A 16,449-nucleotide genomic window follows, 5' to 3' on the forward strand; every position below is an offset into this window, starting at 1 on the left:
AGAGAACGGAGTGACGTCAGTGCTTTGAAACTTCCTTGAATTCAGTTCTCAGATCTCCATACAAAACACGATAGCTCAGACTCCTGGTCCTACGATACACACGTTTCAGAACCAGATGATTAAATCTTGATCCTAATTACAAAGGAAATGCAGAATTTGGAGTAAACTCATTTCATCAGGTTAAGAAATAACCTGCTTCAGAAACTGGCTCTGAGTGAATCCCCGTCAACACATTGTTCACTTCCTGTGTGTGTGTCTGAGGGAAAGGCTTGCTTGAGACACGCTCTTGATTTCTATGGTCAAAGGTATGTTAACATTGTGACTAACGAACGGTAGTACATCACTGGCTTCTAACCTATGTTTTTTCCTCTCTTTATCACTCTTATTCTTCTCTTAATTGAACCAAAAGCCCCAAACAAGAAGTCAAGATTCCTGTGTTTCTAAAAAAACTTTTTATTTGTAAATACTACCAAAATTATAAGAAAGTTGCCAGAATAAAAATAATGCACCTGTACATCTTTTACCTAGATTCGTCTGTTAACTTTTTCACTCAATTTGCTTTACCATTTATTCTCTCTCTGCACACACACACACACGTAAATTTTTTCTCAATCACTTGAGAATAAGTTACATACATCACGACCCTTGACTCCTAAATATTTCAGTGTATATTTCCTAATAATAGGGATATTCTCTTACATAACTACAGCATGGTGATCACCTCAGTAGATTTAACATTTGTGCAATACTCTGAACTAATCTGCCCGTTTATATTCCGATTTTATCGATTTGCCCAATGACGTCCTGCATAGTGTTTTTCCCTCTGGTCCTAGATCCAGCAGAGAGCCAGGTATTGGATCTGATTGTCAGGTCTCCTTAGCTTTCTTTAATCTGGAACATTCCCACAGCCTTTCTTTGTCTTTTATGACATTGACATTTTTGAGAGTAGAGTCCGTCCCTCCTTTTTAAAATACAATGTTCATCATTTTGAGTTTGCCTGATAATTTGTCTCATAGTTAGATTTGAGTGACGCAGTCTGAGCTGGAATATGAAACAAGTGATGTTGCGTCCCTGACAGAGTGTCACATCTGGGACACACAGTGTCCATCCGCCCCTCCATGGGTCACCTGGTCAAGGTGTCATCATTTCTCCACTGTGTAATTATTGGTTTCCCCTCTTGCAACTAATAAGCAATATATGGAAGCACTTTAAGACCATTAAAGCATTCTGCTCTTTCTTTGCTGAAATTTAGCAACTATTGATGATTCTTGCTCAATTCTATCATCTTAATATGGTAGTTGCAAAATGATGATTTTCCAACTCCCACACTCTCTTCTCATTTACCACTTGGCATGCAAAGTTCTGTCAGCAAAAGCCCTGCCCTCTCCCCTGTTTATTGATTGTTGGTGTGAGCTCATGAATTCTTCTGTTTCCCCCAATGGTTTATAACTCATTACTGTCCTTAATTATTTTGATAGTCAAGTTGTCCAGATTTGGCCATTGATAGACCCTTCAGTCTGGCTTCTTTGTCCATGTGGCACGCCTGCATCATCGTGTTTTGAACACTTCCTTACTTGCTGGTATAATAAGATGTTCTAGGCCTATCTTGTACCTCCCTTGCTCCCTCTCCTCACCCCCTCGGAGATTCCTGGGTTTTGATTTTGATTTGCCACTCAGTCTCAAAATTGCGAAAAACCTCATCTTCCCTATTTATTTACTCACCAGCCCTGGCCCCTTTCCAGCTAAAGCCCACCACTACCATCCCCACCACCAGCACCCTCCCCCCCAACACCACCACCATCCCCACTACCACCACCACCACCACCACCACCATCACCATCACCACCACTACCATCCTCACCACCACCATCACCACCACGACGACCACCATCCCCACCACCACCACCACCACCACGACCACCATCCCCACCACCACCACCACCACCACCACCACCATCACCATCACCACCACTACCATCCTCACCACCACCATCACCACCACCACGACCACCATCCCCACCACCACCACCACCACCACGACCACCATCCCCACCACCACCACCACCACCACCACCACCATCACCATCACCACCACTACCATCCTCACCAACACCACCACCACCACCACCACCATCCCCACTACCACCACCACCACCACCACCACCATCACCATCACCACCACTACCATCCTCACCAACACCACCACCACCACCACCACCATCCCCACCACCACCACTACCATCCCCACCACCATCCCCACCACCACCACCCCCACCACCATCCCCACCAGCATCCCCACCACCACCACTACCATCCTCACCAACACCACCACCACCACCCCCACCACCACCACCACCACCACCACCATCCCCACCACCACCACCACCACCACCATCCCCACCACCACCACCACCATCACCACCACCATCACCACCACAACCACCATGAAAACTAGGCTCACCTGACTACTTGCTCTGCAGGGTCAAGGTCTCTGAGTCTTTGCTCTTGTCCATGTCACCTTCTTCCCAGTCTAGGGTCATTTCAAATGTCATTTCCCCTTTATTGCAGACAGCTATCTGGGCTGATTTAATTGTTCCCTATCTGTGTTTCCATAGCACTTTTTACATATCTTTATTACAGTGCTGATCTCATATTATTGTGCTTTGGTTACATTTCTCGCTAGACTGTACTCAAATATTTTCAAATAACCTGGGGAGAAAGATATTAATTTCCCCTATTTTGCAGAAGAGAAACCTGAGGTTCAGAGAGGTGAGCCTGAGAGAGAGGCAACAGCACAGGTGAAGGCCCTTGGCTACAGTCTGCTTCTGACATTCTTTAGCTGTCGGACCTCAGGCAAGTTACTAAACCTGTCTGTGCTTCAGTTTCCTGGTAGTAAAATGCGGTTTGATAATAAATAGAAACTGCCCCATAAGGCTGTTGTGTGGATTAAAGGAGTTAATATTTGTAAAGCAGCTAGAATAGCGCCCGGCACGTGGTGAGTGCTATGTAAAGTTTGTTAAGTAGAGTCATGTCTTTGCAATTCAAGCCCAAGTCTGCCGATGATAAAGTTCCTGGCCACAGCTCTATTTTAACTTTGTAGAAGTCCGTGTTTCCGTGCGCAGCAGTGGTTCTATTAGAGGCAGCAATAAAAGGAAGCTGCTCCAGGACATGAGACATTAGTGAAGTGAGAGGAAGAAAAATGTGCCAGCAAACTGCTGAATTAAGACACGGACCAGGGGAGCGAGCAGGTGCTGGGTTCTCCTGACTCTGGGTCGAGGGCACCTGGGTTACACACTCAGGCAAGGACCCCCAGGCTAGACCCTGGGAGCTGGCCTCTCCAGAAGTCTCTTCACATGTTCTTCCTCTCAAGTCAGTTGTGGGTTAGACATTTGGGACCTTCGGGTGACTTGTCACAAGGACTCTGCTGCCTGTGCGTTCATAATTCTGCAAGATGTGCCATTGGCAAATGGAAAATGTTAATAACGGCTTCATTGAGATGGTGAAGTATTGGCTGAGCTCTGGAATTTGATGTGTGTAGTAATACCACAGGGATCTAGAATGAAGTTTACATTTCCAAAGCAAGAAGCATTTTTATTTTTACCTAATACTGCTCAGAAGATAGCTGCATAGTTAAAATCTACCATTATTGTTATTACTGTAATTAGTGTTCATATGGTTGAAAACGGTGGATTGAATTGTCATTGATCTGGTAGATGACAACTGTTAGCTGAGTGACAAAATTATGTAAAAGTGTTCCATTTAGGGACCTACCTGTGGGAAGGTTACTCAGTGACTAACCTTTGTCTCAAATATTAACATCTTAGAGCCCAAGATCTGCCTAACCGGAGGGTATTTGGGAAGAGCCATTCTCAGACTCGAGCATGAGGAAAATCATCTTCAGGGCTGGTTAAAACACGGATTGCTGAACCCCAGCCCCACAGTTTCTGATTCACTCTGTCTGGGGTAGAGGCCATGAATCTTCCCTTTTAAGAAGTTCTCAAGTGATACTGGTACTGCTGGTTCAGGGACCACAATTTGAGAACCACATCCCCTTTGCTGATTTAGAACAAAAATCCCCTCACTGGCAGCACCTTACCACCACCTGAGTTGAGATGCAATATAATTAGATGTTTTAAAAATAGGCCACATTAAGCAGTCAAATTTCCCAGCCACTTTTAGCTTTTTACAGAAGAAAGTCATCGCTTTAATTATTTCTCCTCTAGAAGGAGAAAAGAAACAAATCTTAGGGATGGAGGTTTTAAAAGAATATCATAGTTAATTAACGGTGGCATTAGATTCATGTTTCTGACGTCTTGGTAATGAAACACCTTAAGACTTCTTGGTGCGTGCCAGTCTTGTTATGAAACAACCGAGAAGCACACCCATCCAGGTTGGTCTTTCATTGGGACAGTCTTGAACCAGCGAGCTGAGGTGGAGGCCAGCAGGGGGCGCTCTGAGCCAGGTCCCTGTGGCCGGGATGGAGGGGGCTGCTCTAAATCCTGCTGGCGAGGTCCTCTGGACCACTTGCCATAAAACACCCCAAGACACACGTCTTGGAAAATCGAAGTGTCAAGCTCAGCATCTTTGCCACATTTCAAACTAGGTAATTACCTTCTCTCCCAAAGGGAGTCTGTTTTATGTATTTGTGTCCTTTCTAGGTTACAGGTCTCCCAAAGGCAGTGATCTTGCCTTCCCTTCATTCCACACGATGCTGAAGGGAGACTCACATTTACAATAGCAATTTAATTATTCTACATCCCTCTCAGCTGCATGATGACCCGTTATATAACTGTTAGTCATACAGACATGTGCCTGCGTCGTATAAACTCTAGCAATAAACGGAAGTTCTTATGTGACCTAAGAGTAAATTGCTTATTTACTTCTCCTTTACAATGGAAAAAGCCATTTTCCTGCCATCCCAAATTGTAAGTTATTATCAAACAAACAACACTGCATTTTAGTCTGTCGTTTTTATTGTCTGCAGAGTTTTTTTAACTACACACAACAAATACTTTGACATAATCTAAGATAATAAAATAGTTGAACAACTTTTCTTTAGATTTACATTTGTATAGAAACAATCTGTGGAGCTCCACACCTCAAAACTAAGGTGTCTAAAAAGAGTGACTCATGAGCATTGCTTTAAATAATTGTTTAGCTAAAAGTTGCAGTTTCCATTATCAACTGAAATGTGTCTCCATGCATTTCCCTTGGGTCCAAGGCTGAAGGCCTTGAGTAGGCGGCCAAGAAAAAAAGACGTCCACTCTCCTCTCTGTCCTTCCCTTGTGTGGAAGACAGTGACCAGAACAGGGTTGTCATAAAAGCCAGGAAGAAAAGAAATCAAACACACATCTCTAGATTTCAAGGGTCGAAGTCCTAACAGGCTGTCCACAACACTCCCTATGTGCAGACGTGGCTCCATCATGGCGGCACAGCACCTGCTCACACCCCAGCTTACCAACCACGCCAGTTACTAAGGAGAGGCTGTGGCCATTGGCCATAAGTTCTTCCTAAAGGCCAGTCATTTTGTCACATTTAAGTCTCGTCCTTTGTATTGTCACTTGGATGCTGTGTCTTTGTGCCCAATTAGGGTCTACCATCCCCTCGGATATGCCTCATCCACCCTCACATCCCCAAAGTGCTTAAGAGTGAAGACCCCACGGAGACAGCGACTTCAGGGAGACTCCTCTGCAAAGAGGTGGGGCCTCTAGCCTATATCATTCCGTTGATCTTAGTCCACTCGTAGATGTCCTGCTCGCATACTATGTCGGAGTTGATGAGGAGGTACCTGTCGCCCACGCAGAAATGCTTCTGACAGGCGGCACATTTGAAGCATTCCAGGTGGTACACCTTGTCTTTCACCCGCATCGTCATCTCGTAGGCACGGATCCGCTTATCACAGGATGCACAGAGACCATCTTGGCCAAAAAGCCTGGGGAAAAAAGAAAGGAAAGCTAAGAAGACAGTGGCAGAGACAATACTGGAAGAAAGGGCTTGAGGAAGGGTTCCCGAAAGCAGGCTGAATTCCCAAGAAGTCAGGAAGCAAGGAGGAGCTGGGTCCAGACAGACGGACTCATAGAGTCTTTCCTAGAAGGGAGAGGGTACCCCGGGATGAAACCACAATCCGAGGCACTTGTGTCTGGCACAACTCATCTGTTTTTGGAGCTCTCCCTGCCTGCAGCAACCTCTCTCCACACGGCTGGGCTGCCCCGGGCACCCCCTCTGGGGAAGAGCCTCAGCTGAATCGCTGGGAGTTAAGAGGTCAGGCATGAACTGTGTGCTCCACTTTAGATGAGGAGCTGGAGGAACCCCCCGGGGCCCTTTCAGAGGGAACAGACCAGGGATGCGAAAAAATGGGCATCTTTGTGAGACTCCCAAATTTTTTGTAATAGCCACTAATTCCACCCATGGGGAGGGGTGGTCTTGAATTTCTCCATAAACTACAAAGGCCATTTCTGCACGATTGTTTGCTGGGGTCCCAGTTTCTGGAAGACGGAGGGAGTTCAACAGAAAATGCGTGCTGCAGCTGCTCATGCATCAGAGGTCTGGAAACAAAGAGTGTCTCTCCACACTGAATGAAGATCTTAATTCAAGATCCCCGCAGCCCCCTTGGCATGAATCTCAGGGGAAACTTCTCTTCTGACATTGAAGGCAAGATGCTTCTAAGTCCCAGTTGATCGGCCACTTACTTCAAGCAATATTCAGTGTCGAGATGCACATGCAGCACAATGGAGCCGAGTGCAGTGGTTCTCAAAGTGTGGTCCTGGGAGCAGCAGCATTTGCATCACCTGGGACCTTGTTAGAAATGCACATTCTCAGGCCCCCTGGTCGAGACACTCAGAGTGAGGCCCAGCAGTCTGTGTGTCAATGAGAATCAAACTTCCAGGCGATTCTGATGCAGGCTGAAGTTTGAGGATCAGCTTGCAAGAGTGGAATAACACAAGTATTGGAGTCAGAAGACCTAGATTCAGTCCAGGACTAGCCCTGAGTGCCTGAGTGACCTCGAGAGACCTCTGATTCCTCTGAGCTGGTGACATGGCCGTGATCCTAACATCTCCCGTGCTCGGTTGTTAGAAGGATCGAACGGAGCCCGTCAAAGCACCAACAGTCAAGAGCTAAGCCAACACTGGTGGTGTTTTGACACATCTCGGGGGTGTTCCCAACTGTGCCAGTCTTCCTACAGGAAGTCATTGTCCCACGTGCCTGACAACACGCATGTTAGCAGATCCTTTCCACATCAGACCTCAGGACCCTTTCAGGTAGATGCTTGTTCCCACTGGAAGTTCTCGTTAGCTTCAGAACAGCAGAGGATCAACGGGGACATTCTGAGAGGTTGTAGGGGAGCCGAGGGCAGCTGACAAATCTTGAAACATTTGGGCAAAATTAATGGAATCAAGGAGATGTGGTCTGTGGGCAGAGAGCTCGTTGTGAGAGCCAGGGCCAGCTATTTCCCTCTGAATCTCACTCTCCATCTGACGATCTCCGACTGTTTTCAAGGCACCACCAGGGATCAAATTCACGACTGGGGGAGAACATTTATCCCAACGTAGCAGATGGGAGATCTGTGGGGAACTGCCACCTTGGAGGTCATGGCATGGAAAGAGTTCTGATTCCCTGACTGTTCAGTGAGTCGAATTTGGGCCTGAGGACGGATAAACAACTCCCCAAACAGTGCGCGTGGAATGCAGCCATTGCCTGGGGCGGTGAGCCTTACGAAGGAGAGCGGTTATTAAAGGGAAGTCGGGGGTAAATTACAACACACATCAGGCAGCTAACGGAGGGAAGGAGAAAGGACTAATACTTGGGAGACAAGCTCAGGTCCGGTGTCACCTCTAGCTAGCCAGGTACCCCGGAGCAAATGACATCCTGTCTCCCGGCTTCCGGTCTTAAGCCGGGACACGGACGCTGAAACAGGAGGCCTCTGCAGCCCCTTCACCTCCAGGATTCTGAGATCTGACTTAGAGTAAATAAACCAGGACTCGAGGTCTGCCTTGAGTATCCTCCTCTCGCACCAAGAATTGCTGCCTTAGGCTGGACATCCGGAAGCAGATCCTGAGGTGAGGACGTGAGGATGTGTTCTCAGGGGAAACCAGGGGGGCAGCAAGGGAAGCAGAAGGGGAGGGGAGGAAAGCCAGCAAAGTTGGCATCTCAGGCCAAGACCTTAGAGGGAGCTCCGGCCTGACCACCCTGGGACTCAGTCCAGGGGACCTGAACTCCAGGTCAGGTGGCAAGGCTTTGGTGCTCGGGCAGTGCCCGTCACAAGTTGGGGCCCCTGGGCGTCTGGGGGAGGGGCATGATGCCAGCCCTAATGGAGAAGATGCTGGCTGTTGAAAGTAAAACCACTGGGCGTGGGGGGACACTGCAGACAAAAATTGCTAAAGAGGGGTCCAAGGCGATCCAGGCCAGGCACCGACGTGAACAGCTGCTGTTAGGTTTCCAACAACACAACGCCACAACTGCAGGGTTTAGCTTCTGCATGGGGGTCTCATGAATATTTGAGGCTAAATGTGTGAAAAGGCCTGTAACAGGCAAGTCGGCCACCGGAAGTCCTCAGGAGAAGGACTTAGCGTGGGGAGAAAAGGACAAAACCCCATCACAGCACCCATTCGGTCACCCCTCCAACTTGCCTTTTTAAAGACACTGCCAGATACGTTAAGAACGCAAGTAAACAGGTCCATGACTAAAGGGCCATCCTGAAGCAGAAAATGATTTTTCTCCTCTGTCAAGAGGTGTCCGTCTTAAGCTTTCTCCTGCCCATTTTAATAACAATAATATAAATATTAAAGGATGGCTGGAAACGCCCGCACTCACCCAGAGTTAATTAACATGTTGCCTAGGAATGTAGCAGGGGAAGAATTATTTCATGTCACCAAGACACAAGTTAATTAACATTGGGTTCTCCCAGACTATTTTTTTCTCTCCTTTTTAAAAATGGAAAAGATTAACAAGCCCAGGCAGCCCCGGGTTTATTCTTGGATGTTACATAAAACTGTAGAGATGGGGAGAAGCTGGGCCCTTTGACCGGCCTCTATCTGCACTTCATTTAATAAGATTCAAATGACTTGACAGGGACGGAGTCAGGGGCCCAGTAGGAATCATGCACCCGGCTGCTTGTCTGCACTGCCTTGGCAAACTGGCAGCAAGCAAAATCAGGTCTTTCTTTATGCCGGTTCTGTTTTCTCCTAACTTAATAAAAAAAATGACCAAAATTATAATCACAGTCATTGAAACTTATTTCTCTCTTCTTATTTTCTCTGAACCACCAAATTTGTAAGGACTTGATCAAGGAATTTTGTGTAAAAAAAGCTTATTCTGTCAGTCTCTGGGTAAACAGATAAGCTTCCTTCACCGTGGAATTGCCTGCAGTTTTTCCTTTTTTTTTTTTTAGTGTAAAATGCTCTGAGGGCAGGTTTGGGAGGAGGAGCCCGCCTGGCAGCCACGGGCACTGGAGTCTGAACAAGCATCACTGGGTTGGGTGGTCCTCATGTAGCAGGGCTGCATGCTCCACAGACAGGAAGGCGGCAGAAAGCTGACAGCTGCACAGTTGAGCAGTTCTGACAGTAGAGGGCACAGAGTTACCCCCACAGCAGCTAATATGAAACTGGATATGCTGGAATATTCTGAGCAAACGAACTCGTTAGGTGACGGAAAATTCACACGGCCCACAGTGGGATGCAGAGTGTCAGAGATGTCCTCAGGGCCTGCCTCCCTGGGCGCTGTAGAGTTCCTATTTTGCCCTCCTATCTCTTTGTTCATCAGATAGGAAAAGACAATGGTTGGTTACAGGAGAGCTGACAACTGTCTGACACTCCCGCACCAAGCACTTCACACGTATTCCCACAGCGACTCCACCCTCCTCCTTGGAAGTAGGTGCCATTATTATCCCCATTTTACAGAGGAGGACATCGAGGTTGACGAAGGTGAAGTGACTTGCCCATGGTCACAGAGCTAGAGGGCAGAGTGCTGGAACTCAAACCTACAACTGACCCCACGGCCTTGGCCCTGCGACAGTCAAATGCTTAGAGCGCCAGAGCGAGAACATGCTCTCTATTTTTAAATTTCTCATTGCATAATATCAAGGCCATGCAAAAGGACATTTACAACCTATATGTATGTTTAGAAGCATTAGATGAGCTCCTAAGACCCTCTAACTTCTAACCTACAGCACTCCCAGTTCCTCTGGCCGGCCCGCGAAATCCTCCCTAACGCTGTCCCCGAGCCTGCCTTCCAGGGGGAACCACTATTCTGAATTTTGCGTTAATCATTCTCTTGCCTTTAAAATATTAGTATTTTACCATGTACAGATGCATCCCTGAGAACACGCTTCTCAAACAGGAAGAGACGCCAACTCCTCCTCTGCACGGGACAGCCGGGACCCAGCACTGCTGCCGGACCTCCCCCAGCAGGGACAGGCGCTGGGGAGACAGAGCCAGCCCCAGGCTTCTGCGGACCGCCCTTGCTGCAGGGACCCGGGGCGCGGGGTACCTGAGGTAGTCTCGGCGGCACAGCTTCCGGCCCAGCTTGTAGTAGAGGCGCCGCCCCACCTCGCCCAGCCGGCACCCGCACAGGTCGCAGCTCAGGCAGTCCTCGTGCCAGTACTGGTCGATGGCCTTCAGGAAGTAGCGGTCCCCGATGTTCTGCTGGCAGCCTCCGCATGTCAGCAGGGACGGGGGGATCTGCAGCACCTCGTCCACTGGCTCCCTGGAAAGGAGGCCAAGCATTAGGACAACCTGGTTTCGAGGAGGCAGCACTGGGGTCAGCAAGCACTCGGGGCCATCAGGGAAGCCCACTCAACGGCCTGGTGGTGATATAAGGAGAAAGGAACGGACAACTAAGGCCAGACTGCGGAGAGGCCCAGCAGCCTTTGGCCAGGGCAGGAGAGAGCTGGACCTCATACCCTCGAGCCCGAGGCCATAAGAAGCAAAGGCAGGGCACCAGGAGCCAGCCAAGGCCCCTCCCAGCTCCATTCCCTCACCTCTGCTCTCTTCTCCTTCCCCACGCTCTCCTCCTGCTCTCCGCTTCATCTCCACTTTTCTTCCTCTCTTTCCTCCCCACACCCCCCTACCCAGGACCCAAGGGTGCTGCTGACCCCAGAGGGGGTGCTTGGGACTAAAGGAGCCGCTTGCTGCCAGGATGGCCAACTACCTAGAGGGCTAAAAGTCTGCAAATTCCCTGTGGAATCTACACTCCATCCTACCTCAAGCTCTTCCCAACGCCACAAAGGCAGAGGCGAGGAAGAAAGAAGAAAGTGACCAAACATTATTTTAGGTTGCTTTCTCTTTCCAAAATAAAAATTTCATCAGGATATAATAGGAATTCTCATTATTTAATTTTACTTTTTTTAGAGCAATTCCTCATCCCATCCTTGTTACCGAACAAATCCTTGGAGAAATAGCCCAGGTGCGAAGGCCACTGTTATAAAGGACATCAAAAAGACCTTTCTGCACGTGAACATTTTACAAGAGCAAAACTGATTTGGATAAAGTTAGTTTAGGAAAGAAAATGAGGAGGAGGCAGCGATTATTTTCATGAGAGTGGAAGGCCAGTAAACAGACTCTGCAACCCCACCCGGGCAATTGTTAATAGTGAGCGCACGATACGCCTTCTCTCATAAGAAGTCCTACAGCATCTCCAGTTCACTGTGCTTAACTGGAATCTGAACATTTTGGTTTTACCGTTTTAAAGTAAACAACTTTATTTGTCAAAAGAAAATAAAGGGAGTGGAAGAACGATTCCAGCACCGAAGGGGAACAGGAAAAACCTAACACCTGTTGATTTGTAACAATTAACAAGTGCCCTTTTGAGCCTTACTCAAACACAAATCTATCTTTAAAAAATCTGTTATGTTTTTAAAAATGGACCTGCTTCCAACCGTGAAATTCCCAAAGGGAGTTTCCCCCTCAGTACCTTGAGGGTATACATCTGTGTTTCCTATTTCTAGCTGACACTAAGTCACCAGGTGACCATGTGTCCTGACTGAACTGTGCCCACAGAGCTCAGCCCCCATTGCACTCAGGGATGATGAGGCTCAGGTACCAGTGCTGACAACACAGTCTGACAGCTTCAGGGGACTCTGTCTGTAAAGTGCGCACCTCCCTATGGATATTTAGGAACACTAAAACCAAGCCCACACTTTGTAGGTCGAGAATAAGGGTCCTTGATGAGATTACCTCCTTTTAGAACAAGGAAATGTGGAACCCAAGCCAGTTTTCTTTTAAAAATTTAAGACTAAATAGTTTTTTAAGAATTCACTGAAGCCTGATTCCCTTCTCTTTGTTCCCACAGGTTACACATAAGGACTCCACTCTCCCTTCTGAAAATAATATACCCAGCATTTTCATGTGCATTGACTCAGAACAGAATCTCTTCTCTTTCCACAGCCCACGGTCTTACTTCGGGCTTCTGAACACACTTGTGGAACCTCAACACTGCTGGATACCGTGATGCTGATGCTGCCAGCCAACTGTGAAAGAGGAGAATTTGCACTTAGCTTGTGCAAAACTACCTGGAATTAAAATGAACTGCTCTTGCTACTCACAGAGAGGCAGTAAGGTAAGGGCTACTGATGGCACGGTAGAGGAAATCTCCCAGTTCAAGAATTCTGGCTGTCTTTCTGTCTAACGTTTCCTTTGCATGTGCCTAGGCAAGTTTCATCTGTAATTTGGAGATGCTGATGGGACTGACCCAAGTTGGCTTTGAGTAAGTACACAGTGAAGCATCTGGTAGGATAGTGGTCTGCTGTAGAAATGCTAGCAAAAGAGCTATTGTGACGGCCTGAGATGAGATAGGAAGGGCCAGGGTAACATACCGGTTCCCTCTACCTTTCCATAATTAATGATAATATCACATTATCTTTGGTGGATGTTCCCAGCCAATAACTGAGTGGGATTCCCCCTCAAATTAATATTTTATACTCTCCTAGAGCCTATCTCAATATTACACCTGAATGCACTTCAGCCTGGTTTCTGGGATGATTTCTTGACAATTTCCAAGAAACACAGGAAAAAGAAAGTGCTGCAGAAATTTCTCAACTGGCTGGTCCATCATCAGTTAGAGCCTGTCTTCACTGGGCAAACAGTGAATTGAGGGATGGAGTCGATGAGCATCCTTCGGCAGGTGCCTGCTGTGTTACGTGGTTAGAATGTTTCAATTTTCTAATCTCAGTGAAAAAGCACAAAATTTGAAAAGAGCAAACTTCCTTCAGGGAACCGAAACCTCCAGATTTATCTTCTAATAAAAAGATTAGCGACTAAGTTCCACTGATTGAAAAGGCATTAGGCACCTACCAAAGGCAATTCATCCAATTTACTCTTTTATTGTATTATATGGTCTTGCCCAGGCTCTGAAAACTCAGGGCTAAGTTGTAATTCTAGGTTTATAAAAAAAAAAAGTGAGCAAACTAAATCCAGTGTTTGCATAGATACACACTTTTTTAAAGGAGTGTTATTTTTCTCCTGAGAATTTAAGGAAGCTGGTTTTTTGTTAGCACAAACCTAGCTGCTTATAGAACTGGTGTCTGAAGCTTCGAGACTGAATAGTGATGTTTATGTTCTCATTGGCTCACCGTGCTTCCTGTGTTTTATGAGAACATGCTGAGTTTTTATGCTGGTAACTGAGGGTAAAACCCAGGTATCTAAACACCACAGAAGGCTGAAATGGGGAGGGGCGGGGGGACTTCAATCAAGAAAGCACAATTCTTTCAAGCAGGAAAAGAAAAGAAAAGAAAACAAATGGCTCTTAAAAGCACAAATGGACAAGTCATTAACCAGCTCCTTTGGTCTGTGTAACAAATCCCTTCAAAGGATTAGATGGAGACTTCAAAGGAATAAAAATTTTCAAAACCAGACAGCTAATGAATCTTAAAAGGGCATTTGCGCTGACGGGAAAAATGATATCTTAAACAACCCTTCTCCCCACGCTGACACTAAAGCAGGGTTGGAGGGACAGGCTGCGAACGGGGGACACTTCAAACCCGTAAGAGGGTCGGAAAATAAACGCGGCCCATGCTCATTAAGAGCGCCCATTCCTTGACCCGACCCCTTCTGAGACTGTGATAAAAGCCGGGAGACTCGCTCCCCAGAAGGATTTCCCCCCTCCCCCCCCGCCCCCCGCAAGGAATGGTGCACTGACTTTCCAGCTTCACAGGCCCCCAGCGGCGGGCCCGAGGCGAGGGTTGCGGGCATCCAGATTAACCCCCGAGTGACCTGCTCTCAAGTGTCCGGAGGACAGAGCGGCTCCGAGTGGACGCCCGCACCCCTCACTCGCCCGTCCCCGGCGCTGCTGGCAGCCGCTCCACCTGCGGACCAGACCGGGACGAGGGCCGTCGGGGGCTCGAGAGGCCTCTGCTTGGCATGTCCCCCCTTCCAGGACCAAGTGGACAAAGAGAAAGGGGACCGAGAGGAGCGAGAGGGGAGAAGGGAGCGGCAGCAAGCCCCGAACGCCCTGGGGACCGCACCTGCGCGCCTCCGAGCTCCCCCCGCGCCCGCTCCCGCGTAAACTTCGCGGCCTGCGGCGGCTCCGGGAGCGTCCCGGGTCCCGGGAGGGCCCGCAGGGGCGCCGGGCCGACCCCTGTCCCCGCCGCCCGCCGCCCAGCCCCGCTCCGGGCCCCAGGAGTCACCCGCGAGGAAGGGGGAGCCCCGCGCGCGGCAGAGGGAGCCAAGGGCACGCGGCGGGCGCGCACCTGGAGCCCTCCCGCCGCCCACCCGGCCACCCGGCCACCCCGCCGCCGGGGCGCGAGGCCGCGGACCCCCAGGGCGGCAGGGGCGGGGGCGCCGCACTTACTCAGACGGGTCCAGGCTCTTCCTCTCGATGGCCGAGGACATTGGGGAGGGAGGTGGCGTGCCAGGCGGCGCGGGCGCTCCCTTTGTGGCGCGGGGCCGGCCGGCGGCCGGGGCTCGGACCCCCTCGGGTGCTCGGGCGCCGCCGCCGCTCCCGCGCCGCCTCTTGCTCCGGCGCCCCGGCGGCGAGCTCGGCCCTCGGCGCTCAAGGACAGTCACCGCGCTCCCTTCAAACGCCAGAGAGAGAGAGCGAATCACCGCGCGGCCGGCGCGCCGCGGCCGGGGCGGGGACGGGGGACCGGGACCGGGGCGCAGCCTGGCCCCCGCGGCCGCCGCGCTGCCCGCCGCGCTCGGGACTCAACCTTCCATCCCGGTCCCGCCGCCGCCCGTCCGGCTCGGCCCGCGCGCTGTCGCCGCCGGGGATGCGCGCACCTCCGGCCGGGGTCGCGGCGCGGGCTCGCGGGCGGGCGGGGGGCGGCGGCCCGGGGGCGGGGAGGGGACCGCGCCTCTCCTCGGCTCCCCGCTCTCTCGGGAAGGTCTATTTTCGCTCAGCTTCCCTCTGTCTCTGGTTTCATTTCCTTTTTCCTGATCACGATTCAAATACAATAGAAGGAAATCACATTTAAAGAGACAGCTGCCCGGTCCCCCCTCCCCCCCCCTTTTTTTTTTCTTTTACGGGGCTCCTGGGGATTAGCAATACAAACAGCAGCACTGTCAGGACGGACTTGGCTTCTTAAAGGGGCCAGCGTCCGGGACGTGGAGACGCGCGCAGGGAGCACCTCTCCTTGGAGAGGCGGCCGGGGGCCTCTATGTCATCCTTTAGGGCTTCCCCTCTTCGGCGTTTCCCTTTTGGTTACTGAGACTGAAAGTAACCAGCGGGCTGCTCCAGGAAGAAAGAAAAGACAAGAATGTGAAATCGGCACATACAGAAAAGCGAGCGTTCCGAGGGGCTTCCGCGCCGGTCGGGGGTTCGAGGTCCCAGGTCCGCGGGCAGGGCGCGCGGGGACGGCCGGACGGCGCGGCTCTGCTGGCGGTGGGCTGCGCCCGCGTTCGCGCTGCAGGGAGGCGCCCCGGGCTGTGCGAGCCGGGCGCGCGGGCTGGGTCCGCCTGAGCAGCGCCGGGGGCAGCTAATCCCCGAGGGAGGGTGGCTGGGAGGGACCACGCGGTCTGTTGGCGGCAGAATTCCCTCCCTCAGCATCTTTCAAAAACTGGACTCCTGCGGTTAAACTGGCCCCCCGTGAAGGGTCAGAAATACTCTGTGCAGAGAAATGCGCCTTCCCAATGGTCAAGAGCAATTCTCGGGAGACTGTTTTGCTCTGCGTCGGGGCCAGAGGAAGCAGCCAGACTTGATTCTGGAGTTCAGGTTTCCCCTCCAACAACAAGGGCAAATTCTAGCAAGAGGGAGGAGTGTGGAGGGGAGAGGAGGAGGCCAGCCGGCTGCCCTTCTGGGGAGAAAAATGTTGGGTCCCTAAGGGCCTTGTCGGAGGCCCTTGAAAATGACTGAAATTATTATGAAAGGCCTCCTTGCTCGTGATGCCAGTCACAAGTCTCCCACAGCGGAGACGACCAAGTGCTTTCAGGATCCACAGTTAGATGAGAACAGTCTGGATCACGGCCTTAGACAGTTGTTCCCATGGTAAAGACGGCACTGACTGGCCCGGCCCTGAGAGAT

At 50.3% G+C, this 16,449-nt stretch overlaps 1 protein-coding gene across 3 annotated transcripts; it reads right to left on the reverse strand.

The window, feature by feature from the left end:
• Positions 1-4,951: 4,951 nt before the first annotated feature.
• On the reverse strand, positions 4,952-16,088 carry LMO2 (LIM domain only 2). Of its 3 annotated transcripts, XM_070563781.1 has the most exons (5): positions 15,705-16,088; positions 14,782-15,004; positions 12,394-12,463; positions 10,486-10,701; positions 4,952-5,932 (listed from the first exon to the last, which is right to left on the reverse strand). In XM_070563781.1, exons 1-5 carry the CDS (start codon positions 15,973-15,975, stop codon positions 5,897-5,899), a joined length of 816 nt encoding a protein of 271 aa, XP_070419882.1. In that variant the 5' UTR covers positions 15,976-16,088; the 3' UTR covers positions 4,952-5,896. The 3 variants fall into 3 exon arrangements, with proteins under 3 accessions (XP_070419882.1, XP_070419881.1, XP_070419883.1); XM_070563780.1 differs by lacking the exon at positions 12,394-12,463 and having other exon boundaries at positions 15,705-15,864; XM_070563782.1 differs by lacking the exons at positions 12,394-12,463; positions 15,705-16,088 and adding an exon at positions 15,140-15,263.
• Between the last annotated feature and the right edge of the window lie 361 nt (positions 16,089-16,449).

This window comes from Equus przewalskii, chromosome 11, assembly GCF_037783145.1.
Source record: "Equus przewalskii isolate Varuska chromosome 11, EquPr2, whole genome shotgun sequence".
NCBI lineage: Eukaryota > Metazoa > Chordata > Mammalia > Perissodactyla > Equidae > Equus > Equus przewalskii.

What these genes read in the sequence shown, in the direction of transcription:
- LMO2 (XM_070563781.1), bottom strand. Translation starts at nt 15,975, where the DNA reads ATGCTGAGGGAGGGAATTCTGCCGCCAACAGACCGCGTGGTCCCTCCC. An exon ending in AAGAGCCTGGACCCGTCTGA is followed by an intron (nt 12,464 to 14,781) that starts GTAAGTGCGGCG and finishes CCTCTTTCACAG; the next exon opens with TTGGCTGGCAGCATCAGCAT. An exon ending in TGCCGCCGAGACTACCTCAG is followed by an intron (nt 5,933 to 10,485) that starts GTACCCCGCGCC and finishes TTTTTTCCCCAG; the next exon opens with GCTTTTTGGCCAAGATGGTC.